Source organism: Pseudorca crassidens, chromosome 17, assembly GCF_039906515.1.
Source record: "Pseudorca crassidens isolate mPseCra1 chromosome 17, mPseCra1.hap1, whole genome shotgun sequence".
Lineage (NCBI taxonomy): Eukaryota > Metazoa > Chordata > Mammalia > Artiodactyla > Delphinidae > Pseudorca > Pseudorca crassidens.
The window spans coordinates 47,924,652-47,940,348 of record NC_090312.1 but is presented as its reverse complement, the minus strand read 5'-3'; the positions used below and the strand labels follow the sequence as shown (position 1 = coordinate 47,940,348).

Below are 15,697 nucleotides of genomic sequence, written 5' to 3'. Positions count from 1 at the left end.
TACCAGCTTTTATAAATGAAGCTTTATTGGAACACAGCTATGTTCCTTAGTATATGTATTGTTTGTGTCTGTTTTCACATCACAGCAGCAGAGCTAAGTAGTTGCAAAAGAGACTGTATGGCTTGTAAAGCCTAAAATATTGACTGTCTGACACTTTATGGAAAAAGGTCTCCAACGCCTGCAATAGTATATAATGAAAGTGATGCTATGTAACATCTAAGACTAGGTCATAAAAGGTCATGCAGCTTTTGCATGATTCTCGTGGAATGCTTCAACCCTGGACACTCATTCTCTTGGAATACTCTATCTTGAATCCTAACTACCACGTTATGAGAAGTCCAAGCCACCTGGGCAGCCATCTATAGGCACTCCAGTCAACAGTCCTTGTTGGGCCCAGTCTTCAAGGGCCAGACATGTGAATTAAAATTATCTAGATGATTCCAGCCCCAGCCATCTGAATCCTCATGAGCTGAGGTTCCAGACATCAGTCATGGAGTAGAGACAAGCCATCTCCTCTGTGTACTGTTTGAATTGCTGACCCACAGAATCTGGGCACATATTAAAATTTTTGTTTATTTCACCACTAAGTTTGGACTTCTTTATTATGTAGCAATAGATAACTATAGCACTGTGTCTGTACACAGGATATCTACATTTCACAGAGCACAGATTTTTAGATGTGAATGTTGACTGCTCAATTTCTAAGAAGAACGTATACACACACATAGGTACAAAATGTTTATGTATATGTAAATATTAGACCTATATAATAAACTAATCTATATTATCCATAAAATGAGGGGGCCTTGATAATGGCTAACATTATTTTTCGGTATTTATTGTGTTCCAAGAACTGATAAATTCTTGCATTGTATGAATTTTCTCTTTCACCCTCATAGCAACTCCCTGAGAGAAGTAATGGTATCTCTATTTTATAGATGAGAAAACTGAGGCAAAAACAGATAACATGCTCAAGAGTACTCAACAAGTAAATTTTAGAGTCAAGATTTGAACCCAGGTTCTCAAGTTTTAGATCCCTTACTCATACTCACCAAGCTATATACTGAGGAAGGGGATGAAAGCGGACGCCATTACCTCATGCTCAAGAAGTTAGACAGAAACTTAGCAGGTATGGTTGAAAGAAGACAGGACTTGGGGTCGTAAGTCCAGAGCCTGAGTTATGAGATGAATTCTCCTTTCATCTAGATATAGGTTTGTTTTTAGAAAATGAAGAAGATCACTGCATATTTTGATTGTTAATTTCTGTACTTAATGATTACCAAAAAATGGAACTTTACCAGGGAGCTATTTTGCAATGACATAAATTATTGATTCAAACTCAAACCTTTATTATAAATTATTGATTCAAAATCAAATCTTTATTAAGTCTCCCTTGCATCAGAAGTTTTTCCCACTCTTCATTTCTTTGAAACCCTTTCCTGTCTACTCTTGGCCAAAGCTTGAAGCCTAATTTAACACTTGGAAATAAAATAATGAAATAGTCATAACACAGCAATTCCAATGCCTACTGAAATGGAAACTCTAAATAATTTTTCAGATAATTTAGGAAATTAAAAATATTTACATCATAGATGCAAAGACAGAAGTTACTTGTGTAATAAATGGTGAGACAAAAAGTTTCTGGTCAAGTAGATTTGTTTATATATGATCACTAATCTGAGTTCTACCCCTGTGCTAAAACCCAGTGACAGGTTGCATACAGCTTCTAAAGGGATAGTTCAGTGCATTGGGTAAAATTCATGCCATAAAATGTGGTATTAGTAGTAGTACTAGAAGACAGAGTGACTGTCTTCTTTGGGACATAGATGAAGACCCCAAGATAGACAATATCAAGGACAAATTATGTAGAATAAGATATTATCTCAGTCCTTGGAACATGTCATCCAGAATAGAACAAGAAGTAGATTTATTATCAAGTACATGAAGCCAGAGACAGTAAGCAATGAGTGGTAGTTGGTTAAAATAGACAGGTTTTAGAAGCAGAGGCATGGATGTAGAAAACAAACTTAGGGTTACCAGGGGATTGTGGCAGGGAGGCTAAATTGGGAGATTGGGACTGAAATATACACACTACTATACATGAAATAGATAACTAGTAAGAACCTGCTCTTCTTATTAGGCCAGGGAACTCCATTCAGTACTCTGTAATGGGCTATTTGGAAAAGACTCCAAAAAAAAAAAATAAAAGTGCGGCTTCCCTGGTGGCACAGTGGTTGAGAGGCTGCCTGCTGATGCAGGGGACACGGGTTCGTGCCCCGGTCCGCGAAGATCCCACATGCCGCGGAGCGGCTGGGCCCGTGAGCCATGGCCGCTGAGCCTGCGCGTCTGGAGCCTGTGCTCCACAACGGGAAAGGCCACAACAGTGAGAGGCCCGCGTACTGAAAAAAGAAAAAAAAAAAGTGGATATATGTACATGTATAACTGATTCACTTTGCTGTACACCTGAAACTAACACAACACTGTACATCAACTATACTCCAATAAAAATTGTTTAAAAAAAACAGGTTTTAAGAACCATAGTCAGGGAGCAGTGTGGATTGGAAAGACCTGGCAAGAAATATTTCTGCATCCTCAGACGGTGCTCCCCAAGCTGGCTATTGCAAGGGTGAGCATTTAAGAGATCTTTGACCTAAGGAGGACGTGAGATTAACAATCTATCCCAATGTGCATGAATTATTCTCCTCAGTGCTATCAGAAATCAGATGGCATCCTAGAGCAGGGGTCAGCAGATCTTTTTTGTAAAGGGTCAGATAGTAAATATTTTGGATTTTCTGTACCATACGTCTCCATTGCAACTGCCCATCTGCTGCTGTAGCACAGAAACAGCCATGCACAATACGTTAATGAATGAGTGCGGCTGGGTTCAAGCAAAACGTTATGTACAAAACCAGGAGTCAAGCGAGATCTGAACAGTGGGCCAGAGTGTGCGGACGCCAGTTCTGGGTCAGTGTTCACGGCTGAATGAGTCATGAGGCCTTAAGTTCCAGTTCTCATTGTACTACTTTCTACCTGGGTGAACTTGGGTTCGTCCTTTTATTTATATGGGCCACTGTATTAGTCAAGGTTCTCCAGAAAAACAGAACCAACAGCATGTGTATACAATGTGCCCATATATACTGACAGATATAGATCTAGATATCGATATTGATACCTAGATCTATATCCATATCTATATAAAGACAGAGAAAGAGAGAGATTTTAAACAACTGGTTCACACAATAATAGAGGCTTGGTAAATTCAAAATCTGCAGGTTAGGCTGTCTAGAGACTCTCGGAAGAGTTGCAGTTCAATTTCTGTAAGTCTTCTGGCAGAATTCCTTTTTGCGACAGGGAGGTCAGTCTTTATTAAGAGCTTCACCTGATTGGATGAGGCCCATGCATATTATGGAGGATAACCTGCTTTACTCAAAGTCCACCACAAATTTAATTATGAATTTCATCCAAAAACACCATCACAGGGACTACCCTGGTGGCACAGTGGTTAAGAATCCGCCTGCCAATGCAGGGGACACGGGTTTGAGCCCTGGTCTGGGAAGATCTCACATGCCGTGGAGCAACTAAGCCCATGCACCACAGCTACTGAGCCCGTGCACCTAGCGCCCATGCTCTGCAACAAGAGAAGCCACTGCAATGAGAAGCCCGCACACCTCAACAAAGAGTAGCCCTCGCTTGCTGCAAATAGAGAGAGCCCACGTGCAGCAACGAAGACCCAATGCAGCCAAAAATATAAATAAATAAAACATAAAAATTTAAAAAAACACAAAAACACCATCACAGAAATATCCAGAATATTTGACCAAATAACTGGGCATGGTGGCCCAGACAAATTGACATGGAAAATTCACCACCTAAGCCATAGTTTTGTCACCTGTTACTGAGAAATATGACTTATCTGAACTATTTTGATACCTAGAAGATACCTTCTAGAGGTAACACCCTCAGTATTTTACATGGTAGGCAATAGAGAGAATGAGCCCATTTGCCCAGTCATATGACACCTAAAGGATAAAATTCTGTCTTCTCTCTCCAACCCACAAGGATGAATGCCAAAAATACATCACTTATATCTGCTTTAGCTAACATAGGATAGGTCTGGAACAGACCTATGCTCCCAGTAAGTCTCATGAAATGCTGTTTCATTAAGGAGAGACTTTACTTGCTAAGATTAGAAGCAAAAGAGGGTGGTGGATGAAAAACTGCCCAAGGATATAAGCTCATGCAAGGAAGCAGGAGAGAGAATGGGTATCCGAAGATGTGCGCTCTGAGCCAACACTAATTCCACAGCATCAGGTTATAATTCAGGGAGCCCAACCGCTGGGGGTTTTTTCCCCTTCTTCTTTTCCCCCAAAGAGGGACAAGCATACTGACAAAGGAAGAGCATCAGTCACCACAGATAAATTGCTTTTTAGAGGTGATCTCGCAAATGATTTGGCTCAGTGTAGACTATGATTTGGCTCCCCAAACCATAAGCTAGAGCATTTCATTCCAGGTCCCTCCTCAAATATCCATGAAAGGTAAAACTTTGGCATCAAGTAGGTCTTGAAATCTCCCCAGGTGATTATAATATGCAACCAGGGCTGAGAATCTGGAGATGTAGAGCAAATTTAAATTGAACTTTAGTTAAACAGTAAAACAAGCTCTGACTCTACTGGCTGGAGCTAGACAAGGGATATGGATTTAGTGGGATGAGAAGATAAAGGACACCAGGGAGTAAATCAAATGCTTTACACCTGTGCTTAGCTAATTGCTACTCAGATAATTCAGACACTCTTACAGCACCTGAACCCTGAAATGCCTTAGTTCTGTTTAAAAAAAAGTAACTCTTCAAGTAACTGAACTGAGAATCATGCCAATCATAAAGAAAAAGAAGAAATCTTATTTTTTGAATTAGTTGATTTCATATATACTGTTTCACTTTCATGATATTAACTAGTTATCTTTCTTTCCATTTTATGTTTGAGGAAAGTAAGGCTTTAAAGTCTCAAGTAATTTTCTCAAGGTCACTTTTTAAGGGTGTGGTAGGCAGCATAATGGCTCCTAAAAATGCCCTCACCCTAATCCCTAGAACCCAATAATATGTTACCTTACATGGTAAAGAGGACGTTGCAGATATGACTGAAGTTATAGGCCTTGAGATAGAAAGATTATCCTGGATTACCTCATGGAACAAATCTAATTGCATGAGTCCTTAAAAGCAGAAAACCATTCCCAACTGTAGAAAGAGAAAGAGAGAGATGTCCTAATAGAAGCAGAATCAGAGAGATGCAACATTTTGGGTTTTGTAGGTGGAGAAAGGGGACTCTGAGTCAAGGACTACAAGTGACCGCTGGAAGCGGATAAAGTCCAGGGAAGAGAAACACCCCTAAGAGCCTCCAGAAAAGAATGTACCTCTGCCAACACTTTTTTTTCTTTTTTAACCATCTTTATTGGAGTATAATTGCTTTACAATGGCGTGTTCGTTTCTGCTTCATAACAAAGTGAATCAGCTATACATATACATATATCCCCATATCTCCTCCCTCTTGCATCTCCCTCCCACCCTCCCTTCCCTATCCCACACATCTAGGTGGACACAAAGCATAGAGCTGATCTCCCTGTGCTTTGTGGCTGCTTCCCACTAGCTAGCTCTTTTACATTTGGTAGTGTATATATGTCCATGCCACTCTCTCACTTCATCCCAGATTACACTTCCCCGTCCCTGTGTCCTCAAGTCCACTCTCTATGGCTGTGTCTTTATTCCTGCCCTGCCCCTAGGTTCTTCATGACCATTTTTTCTTGTTTTTTAGATTCCATATATATGTGTTAGCATATGGTATTTGTTTTTCTCTTTCTGACTTACTTCACTCTGTATGACAGTCTCTAGGTCGATCCACCTCACTACAAATAACTCAATTTCATTTCTTTTTATGGCTGAGTAATATTCCATTGTATATATGTGCCACATCTTTATCCATTCATCTGTCGATCCTGCCAACACTTTTACTTTACTCAATTGAGACCAATGTCAGACTTGTAAGGTAATAAATTTACGTTGCTTTGAGTCACTAAATTTGGGATAATTTAAATAAAAGCAATAAAAAAAATACAGAGGTCCTACAAGAGCCAGGCTATGTATTTATACTTAAGTATTTCTGAAATGAATTTAACCTTGTGATTGACAGCAGCAGCAGCAGCAGCTTCCAAGGGATCCCACCACACACCTGAGGCAAAAGGAGCCTAATACAAAGCAGTGACAGCAGCAGGTCACTGCCCCACACTTGGGGTAGAGGGGGACTTGATCTACTGTAGCAGCAGCATAGCCTGAATGGGAACCCATCCTCCTGTGGCACTAGTCCCATCAACATTAGTCTAATCTGCTAGCATCTGCTGTGCCAACAGGCCCAACATATACAAACCCTCCAACTCAGTAGCATTAAGTGAGCCAGGCTCAGTGTTTCCTGAAACTCATATCCAGTTGCACTGGAAATCCAAGATATCACCTACTGTTATGAAAACATAAACAATAACAGAAGACTGGGAACTTCAGAAAGAAAAGGGGAACAATGGAATGGGTGAAAACAAATGGGGTAAATATAAGAGACTATCATTAGCCTCATGAGTTTCTTAAATTCTATATGATGGTCAAAGCAAAAATGATGACAACCATCTGATGGGGCTCTCAATGTAGAGAAAGGAAATACTACAGAAAATCATACTTTAAAACTGGGGAATATTAAGAGACCTAAATGGAAGTAAAATTTTGAAACTTCACTTGAAGTAAAGAAACACTGATTCCAGTAGGCTATGGTAAGTTACACATGTATACTGTAATGCCAAAAGCAACCACTAAGAAAACTATACAAACAGTATACACAAATGATTATAAATGAATTAAATTAAAATGGACTTATTAAAAAATGTTTAAGTAACCCACAGGAGGAAAAATAAGGGAAACACAGGATTGAGAAACTAAGGTAAAAGACAAAACAAAAAATAACATGGTAGACCAAATCTTTGACATGGCAATAATTACATTACCGGAAAATGATCTAAATAACCAAGTCAAAGACAGAGATTGGAAGAGTAGATTAAAAAATCACAAGCATGATCCAACTATATACTGTCTATAAGAAGCTTACTTTCAACATCATGATATAGGTAGTTCAAAGTAAAAGGATGAAAATGATATATCATGTGAACATTAATCAGAAAAAGCAGGAATGGCTATATTAATATCAGATAAAGTAGACGTCAGAGCAAAGGAAATTATTAGGGGCAAAGAGGGTCATTACATAAAGATAACAGGAATAATCCACCTAGATGACCTAGTGATACTAAATGTGTGTGCACCAAACAACAGAACTTCAAAATGCATGAAGCAAACACTGAAAAAGGTAAAAGAAGAAAGTTTTAAATCCACAATTATTATTTGAGACTTCAACACAGCAATTTATACAACTACCAGAGAGAAAAATCAGCAAGGATATGGAAGAACTGAAAACATCATCAATCAACAGGATATAACTGACATTTAAAGAACACACTCAGTAAGAGCAGAATACATATTGAAGTGTCCATGGAACATTCACTCATATACCATATACTGGGCGATAAAAAAACATTAGCAGATTTAAAAGAATTAAAATCACAGAGAGTATGTTCTCTAGCCATAATGGAATCAGACTAGAAATCAATAAGAGAAAGACAACAGGAAAATCTTCAATCACATGAAAACTAAACATCACACTTCCAAATAACTCATGGGTAAAAAAGACAGCATCAAGGAAAAAATTTTTAAATGCATAGAATAAAAGAAAATGGAGATATAACAGATCAAAGTTTGCGGAATGAAGTGAAAGCAATGCTGAAAGGGAAGTTTATAGCACTAAATTGGGAAAGAAAATATTTCAAAGCAATAATCTAATTTTCTATATTAAAATAGTAAAAAAGGAAGAGGAAAAAACACTAAACAAGCAGAAAGAAGGAAATAATAAAGATGAAACAGAAATCCATGGAACTGAAAACAGGAAAATAGGGGGGAAAATCAATGAAACAAAAGGCTGGTTCTTTGAAATAAACAATCTAACCAATAAAGATCTAGAAAGACTGATAAAGATAAACAGAGAGATGGCACAAATCACAGATATCAGAAATGCAACCAGGGATACCATGACATACCCTGCAGGTTAATGAGGGACAAGTTACTATGAACAAATCTACACTATAAATTAAAAAATGTAGATGAAATGGGCCAATGTTTCTACACCCAAAACTACCAAAACTCAGCCAAGATGAAATAGATAATCTCAATTTTCCTGTAACCATTAGAAACACTGGTTTTTCATTTAAAAACTCCCAAAAGAAATATTCAGGCTTAGATGTTTCACTTTTACCCAAGACTTAAAGAATTAACACCAATTTTACATGATTTGATAAGAAATAGAAGTAGAGGGAACAGTTTCTAATTAATTTTATGAAGCCAGTATTACCTTGATACCAAAACCAGACAGGGATAGTATAGAAAGAAGAAACCTACAGACCAATATTTTTTATGAAATTGGCTGAAAAACCCTCAGCCAAATATTAGCAAATTAAATCCAGAAATATATGAAAAGAATAATATACCATGACCAAGTGGGATTTATTCCAGTTTTGCAAAGTTGGTTAAATATTTGAAAATTAAACAGTGTAATCCACCATATCCAATAGATTAAGGGGGAAAAGTCATGTGATCCTATCCATTAATGCAGAGAAAGCATTTGACAAAATCCAATCCCATTCATGATTTTAAAGAAAGAAGAAAAAAAACTCCAAGCAAACTAGGAATAGAAAAGGAACATACTGAAACTCATAAAGATGATCTACAAACAACCTATACCGACATGATATTTAACTGTGAAAGACTGGATGCTTTCTCTGTAAGATCAGAAACAAGGCACCGATATCTGCTCTCACCACTTTTATTAAATATATCACTGGAGGTTCTAGTAAGAAAATAAAGCAAAAATAAATAAATACATAAATTTAAAAGTTAAATTTTTAAAAAGTTTATTTAAAAGATAAAAGGACTATTCCTACTACGTTGCATTGGAAGGAACATGTCCTACTGAATGTTGAATAGTAATATATCCTATTATACTGAATAAGGAAAAGTAAAACTGTCTGTATCTGAAGATGAGATGATAATCTAAATGGAGAAAATACCAAGGAATCCACAAAAAGCTTGAGAAATAATATTAGTTTGTAAATGATTTAGAGTACAAGATCACCACAATTTTATCAAATTATATATTAATAACAAATGTGTAGAAGCTTAAATAAAAATATGTGATGCCATTTACAACTGACCTAAATAAATACTTAAATATAAGCCCAATAAGACATTTATAGGACCTCTAGACTGAAAATTACAAAATGCTGATGAAGAAAAAGTTTTAAGTCACAAACAAATAGGGAGACATACCTTGTTCATGGATTAGAAAACACAACATGATAAAGATGTCAATTCTCCCCAAGTTAAGAGGCTTAACACAATTACTCTTAAAATGCCCTCAAGGTTTTTGTGGATATAGACAAGCTTATTCTAAGATTTATATGGTAAGAAGAGGCTGAAGAATAGCTAAAACAACTTGTAAAGGAAGATGAAAATGGGAGGAATTAATCTACCCAATTTCAAGATTTTGCAGTAATGATGGAGGGTAGATACATAGATCAATGGAATGGAATAGAGAACCCAGAAATAGACTGACATCAATACATATAACTTGTTTTTGACAGCAGTGCAAAAGCTATCAAGGAAGAATAGACTTTTCAAAAAATGGTACTGAAACAGTTGGACATCCCTCGACAAAAACAAACAAACAAAAAATGAACCTTAACCTCCACACCTTACACAAAAATTAAATCAAAGTGGATCATAATCTTAAATGTAAAAGCAGGACATTTTTAGAAAAAAAATAGGAGAAAATGTTTGGCATCTAGAACTAGGGGAATAATTCTTAGACGTGACACCAAAAGTATGATCAATAAAGGCAAAAACTGATAAATTGGATCTCATCAAAATGAGTTAAAAATGCTTCATAGAAGATCCTTTTAAGTGGATGAAAACTCAAATTACACAGTAGGAAAACATATTTGAAAATCCCATATGAGACAAATGACTTGTATCTATAATATACAAAGAACTCTCCAAACAACTTAAAAAAATCCAACTAGAAAATAGGCAGAAGACAGGAACAGACATTTCATGGAAGAGAATATACACACGGCAAAGGAGCACATGAAAAGATGCTCAGCATCATTAGCCATTAGGGAAATGCCAATTAAGACCATAATGAGATGTCAGAGAGTAACTAAAATAAAAGTATAGTGACAACATCAAATGCTGGCGAGTACACAGAAAAATTATATCACATCACTGGTGGGAAAATAAAATGGTTTAGCCACTCTGATCAACAGCTTGACAGTCTCTTTTAATCCTAAAAGTAGATTCACCCTACAACGCAGTAATTGTACTCTTGAGCATTTATCCAAAAGAAACAAAAACTTAATTAAGTTCCCACAGAAACTTACACATAAATGTTCATAGCAGTTTTATTTATAATAGCCCAAAACTGGCAACTACCCAAATGTCTTTCAGTGGATGAATGTTGAAACAAATTGTGATAAAATCTTATGATAGAATACTACCGAGCAACAGAAAGGAACAAATTATTAATATACGCAAAAATTGAAATGAACTTCAAGGGAATGATGCCGAGGGAAAAATTTTGAAAAGCCGATCTCCGAAGATTAAGTAATTCATGATTATGTTTACATATTATTCTTAAAATAACAAAACCGTGGAGATGGAGAACAGAGTAGAAGTTGCCAAGGGTTAGAGATGGGGGTAGAAGGTACAGCGGGGGAACTCTGTGAGGTTTTTGTGGTTCCAGTACAAATAATACAGCAATCTTGGTTTTAATCCCTAAAGATTTCTAAAAGCAATTCCTAATAAGAGGTGTCCAGATATTTAGCAATGGCAGATTAGAGGTATAGCTCCCCAACATAACAACTTCAAAAGAGAACATACTAATTCAATGTATATGTTAATTTCAAAAAAAGGCCTGTCACAATACTTAAATGGTATATATCTTAACTATATTATTCTAAGTATCCAGCTATACCAGATGGACTAGCAAGATTTTCTGTACATTCAACCTTATTTAAGACAGTAAATCTTATAATAAGACAGTTAGAAAAAGAAAAAAAAACAAACCTCAACTACAGTTGGATATTCTCATAGGAAGATGAGGTGAAAATATGCAGCAGCGGTTCAAAAGCTTAAGCAGTGGCACCTAAATTTGGTTGTGCATTAGAATCATCTGAAGCACTTTTTAAAAACCCTCACACTGACGGTTGGTCATCGTAGACCAATAAAATCATTTTAAATCTCCTCAGACGATGCCAATGTCTAGCCAGAACTGAGAACCAGCGGACTAAGCAGAAGGGGATGTTTCTACAAAGATCTCTTAACAATAAGTCCTTTCACCCAATCAGATTTACCTCCCCGCAAAGGGCTAAAGAATGCTAGTGTTGTCCATACTTGCTTAGCTTTAATTAGCACTTGTGACTTGCCCAAAACCTAGATCATGTTTCCCCTAAATTTCATGTTATTCCCTACGTTTTTCAAACCCAGGGCTAAGGGGTTTGCCGGGATGAGATTTTAAGTGCTCACACAGGGCAAGTCCCTGGCAAACCAGGACAGCGGTCCCTCTACATTGAAATGTAAAGCATCCTAAATAACCCTGACACTGCTCCCAGATCCTAGTCTGTGCCAACCAGTGGAGAAAAGGCATTCTCCATTACCACCACGGCAAATGCTGCTGTACTTGCCTTGGCTGGTCCCTATCTTTTCCAGGCACCACTCCCCTTCACCTGCTGGTGGACGCTTTGGCCAGCTGACAATGCAGATATTTTCAAACTTTAAGGTGAATAAAAATCATCTGGAGGGCCTGTTATAACAGAGATCACTGAGCCCCACCAGAGTTGCTGATTCCATAGGGCTGGGACAGGGCCCTAAAACTTGAATATCTGACACGTTATCAGGGGACGCTGGTAAAACTGGTCAGGTTGTTACCGAATGCAGGTTCGTGTGTCTGAAGCACAGTGAGGCCAAACAAACCTAAAGGTTGGAGTCTGGAGCAGAGAAAGGTTTATTGCAGGATCGAGCAAGGAGAGGGGTGGCCCGAGTTCCAAAACACCCTGAAATCTCCAAAGGATTTCAGCAAAGCATGTTTAAAGGCCAGGTGAGGGAGGGACGTCCCAGGGAATGTGATCAGCTCGTGCACAATCCTCTGATTGGTTGATGTGGAGGCCACAGGGCAGGTAACATTATCCATCCTTAGGTGCCAGAAGGTCTGGGGGCTACGTGCTCATGATCATCAAGGAGTTAATTTCTTCCATTGGGTGGTGGTTTTTAGCATCTGAAAACTCAAGAAATATGCCTGAGATACTATTATCTGAGTACTTCAGAGAGGAACTACAGCAGAGGATATGGGGGATGGGTCTGTCCTAGGAAGGCCCCATAGGGTACTGCTTGGTTACAAGGTGACCATACTTTGAGAACCACTGCTCTAGTGGCTTGGAATGTTCAGAAAGTAATGGAAGAATCCCTTCCCAGGTCTAGATTCTAGTATCGCCAGCTATTTTGGTGGGGGGAAGGGTAAGTTTTGTCCTTGCTTGGACTTCTGGTTCATTTATAGCAAAGCCTATTTGAGGCAGTGCGCTCGGCAGTCCTGCAGTTCTGTCTTTTGCTTCAACAGTGTTTGGAATGAACAGACCCAGGGACGCTCCTTGCTCCAGCCCCCGACCACCCTCCAACCTTTCTTCCTGTCGCAACCTTTGGAATCAGCCACTCAGCTATCCTCAGCCTCCAGGACAGGCCAACACCGTTTTTTGAGCTTAGCTCCTTATCACTGATCAACCACGAGTTCCCAGGTGCGTCAGAATTATTCCATCGAGGTGGAGGCCGCCGTCCACCGCCTGTTCAACATGCATCTGGGGACACTTACCTCTCTCTGAGCTTCTATTTCGACAGCAACGATGGGACTCTGGACAGTGTGGGCCACATTTTTCGCCAACTGGCTGAGGAGAAGTGTGAGGGCGCGCAGCGTCTCTTGAAAATGCAAAACCAGTGCTGTGGCCGCGCCCTCTTCCAGGATGCGCGGAAGCCTTCTCAAGATGAGTGGGGTAAAACCCAGGACGCTGTGGAAGCCGCCATTCTTAGGGAGAAGAGCCTGCACCAGGCACTATCACATCTGCGCGCCCTGGCTTCCGCCCGCGCAGACTCCCACCTCTGTGACTTCCTGGAGAGCCGCTTCCTGGAGGAGCAGGTGAAACTCATCAAGAAGATGGGCGACCACCTGACCAACCTCCGCAGGCTGGCTGGTCTGCAGGCTGTGCTGGGCGAGTATCTCTTTGAAAGGCTCACCGTCGAGCACAAACAGCAGTCTCTGAAGTCCAGCGGCCTCTGAGGAGCCCCTCTGGCATCAGAGCTTCTGCCTGAAGCCCTGCTCTGCAGCTACTAGGCAGCTCTGTAACCGCCCTGGAGCCCTCTCCCAAGCCTTGGACCAAATGGAAACAATAACGCTTTTTGCAGAAGGAAAAAAAAAAAGCCTATTTGAAACACAAACAGAATAAAGAGGAAAAAAAGAAATATATATATATGTATATATATATATTCATGTTTTTTTTCCTTTTTTTAAAAATTTATTTTACTGAAGTATAGTTGATATACAATGTTGTGTTAGTTTATGCTGTACAACAAAGTGATTCAGTTATACGTATATATAATTTTTCATATTCTTTTCCATTATGGTTAATTACAGGACATTGACTATAGTTCCCTGTACTATACAGTAGGACCTTGTTGTTTATCCATCATATATATAATAGGTTACCTCTGCTAATCCCAAACTCCCAATCCATCACTCCCCCACCTCCCCCTTCCCCTCGGGAACCACAAGTTTGTGTGCTATGTCTGTGAGTCTGTTTCTGTTTCATGGATAAGTTCATTTGTATCATATTCTAGATTCCACATATAAGTGATATCATATGGTATTTGTCTTTCTCCTTCTCACTTACTTCATTTAGTATAATAGTCTCTAGGTCCAGCCATGTTGCTGCAAATGGCATTATTTCATTCTTTTTTATAGCTGAGTAGTATTCCATTTTATATATATCACATCTTCTTTATCCATTCATCTGTGAGTGGACATTTAGGTTGTTTGCATGTCTTGGCTATTATAAATAGTGCTGCTGTGAACATAGGGGTGCATGTATGTTTTCGAATTATAGTTTTGTCCAGATATATGCCCAGGAGTAAGATTGCTGGATCATATGGTAGCTCTACTTTTAGCTTTTTGAGGAACTGCCATAGTGTTTTCCATAGTGGTTGCACCAATTTACATCCCCACCAACAGTGTAGAAGTCAGTCAGAAAGAGAGAGACAAAACCGTATGCTAACACATATATATGGAATTTAAGAAAGAAAAATGTCATGAAGAACCTAGGGGTAAAACAGGAATAAAGACACAGACTTACTAGAGAACGGACTTGAGGATATGGGGAAGGGGAAGGGTAAACTGTGACAAAGCGTGAGAGAGGCATGGACATATATTCATGTTCTTTTAACATATGAATTGCCCCACTTTATCTGTGTGAAATAAGTTTGTTCCCGTTATTGGGCTGCTTCTCAAGCTTTGCTGCTCATTTGAATTACCTAAAGAGCTTTTAAGAAAAACATTGGTGTCTGGGTCCCAGCCCCAGAGATTTTGATTCAGTAGGTCTAGGGAGGAGCCTGGGCACAGGGAGGGCTCAGAGTTCCCCAGGTGATTCTAATGTGCAGCAACTTTGGGAACCACCTCTTGGCTTCAATCCAGCTAGTGATCAGATATTAAATCTAAGACACATGGGCTAGTGCGTGAGCTCTAGGAAGATTCGTGCCAGGGAAAATGATCGATAGTTGTGTTACTTCTCTGAAATGGACTGAAATTTCCAATTAGCATGAACAGGGGAGGGTGAATGGGTGAATGCAATAAGGTGTATCATTTACGTATTGCCCTATGTGTGTGGCTAGAAGCTTTTGCAACTGAGGTCTGCCCTACTTTTCATGCTAATGGTAATGCTTGTCCTCCTAATGCAGCTGTAAACTTTATAAGCCCATAGGTAGACAGCATCACAAAATATTTACCCCTCCCCACTGGCCCACTCTCAAGCTTCTCTCCCCTTCCCCAATACACAAATGTACATCAATGCTCTTGAGACCACTATCAACATATTGACCTTCAATTCTTCTACTTTGCAGCTTCCCTCTTATCAGGAGATGTCAGCATTTAGTGCAAGGACAAATGCTTGCCTCTTGGTGAGTAATGTAGGCAATGCCTCCAAGAGACAAATAGCCCTTAGGGAGGGGGAAAAAGTCTTTCAAAAAGGTTGATGCCCAGAGGAGGCATTTTCAGTCATCTCAGCTTAGAGGTCAAATATCCAAAATTAAAAAGGTTAAAAAAAAGAAAAAGAAGAAAGCAAGGAAGAAAAGAAGGAAACAATTTTCTTATCTCACAGTAATAAGGCAGTTTTCCTTAAAAAAAAAAAAAGACTTAAGCCATAAATTCTCTTTCCTAATCAAAATGTGCTTTTCCGTCTTTAGACTATTCCT

General features: G+C 38.9%; 2 protein-coding genes across 11 annotated transcripts in view; both read left to right on the top strand.

Annotated features, from left to right (window-relative positions):
- The window catches only part of LOC137210196 (UDP-N-acetylglucosamine--peptide N-acetylglucosaminyltransferase 110 kDa subunit-like), a 161,356-nt gene that overhangs the window by 47,704 nt on the left and 97,955 nt on the right, over window positions 1-15,697 (top strand). The gene's annotated exons all lie outside the window — the stretch shown is intronic.
- On the top strand, window positions 12,817-15,651 carry LOC137210200 (ferritin light chain-like). Its single transcript, XM_067711837.1, has one exon. It carries the CDS (start codon window positions 13,164-13,166, stop codon window positions 13,512-13,514), a length of 351 nt encoding a protein of 116 aa, XP_067567938.1. The 5' UTR covers window positions 12,817-13,163; the 3' UTR covers window positions 13,515-15,651.

Coding starts and splice junctions, on each gene's coding strand:
- LOC137210200 (XM_067711837.1), top strand. CDS start 13,164: ATGCAAAACCAGTGCTGTGGCCGCGCCCTCTTCCAGGATGCGCGGAAG.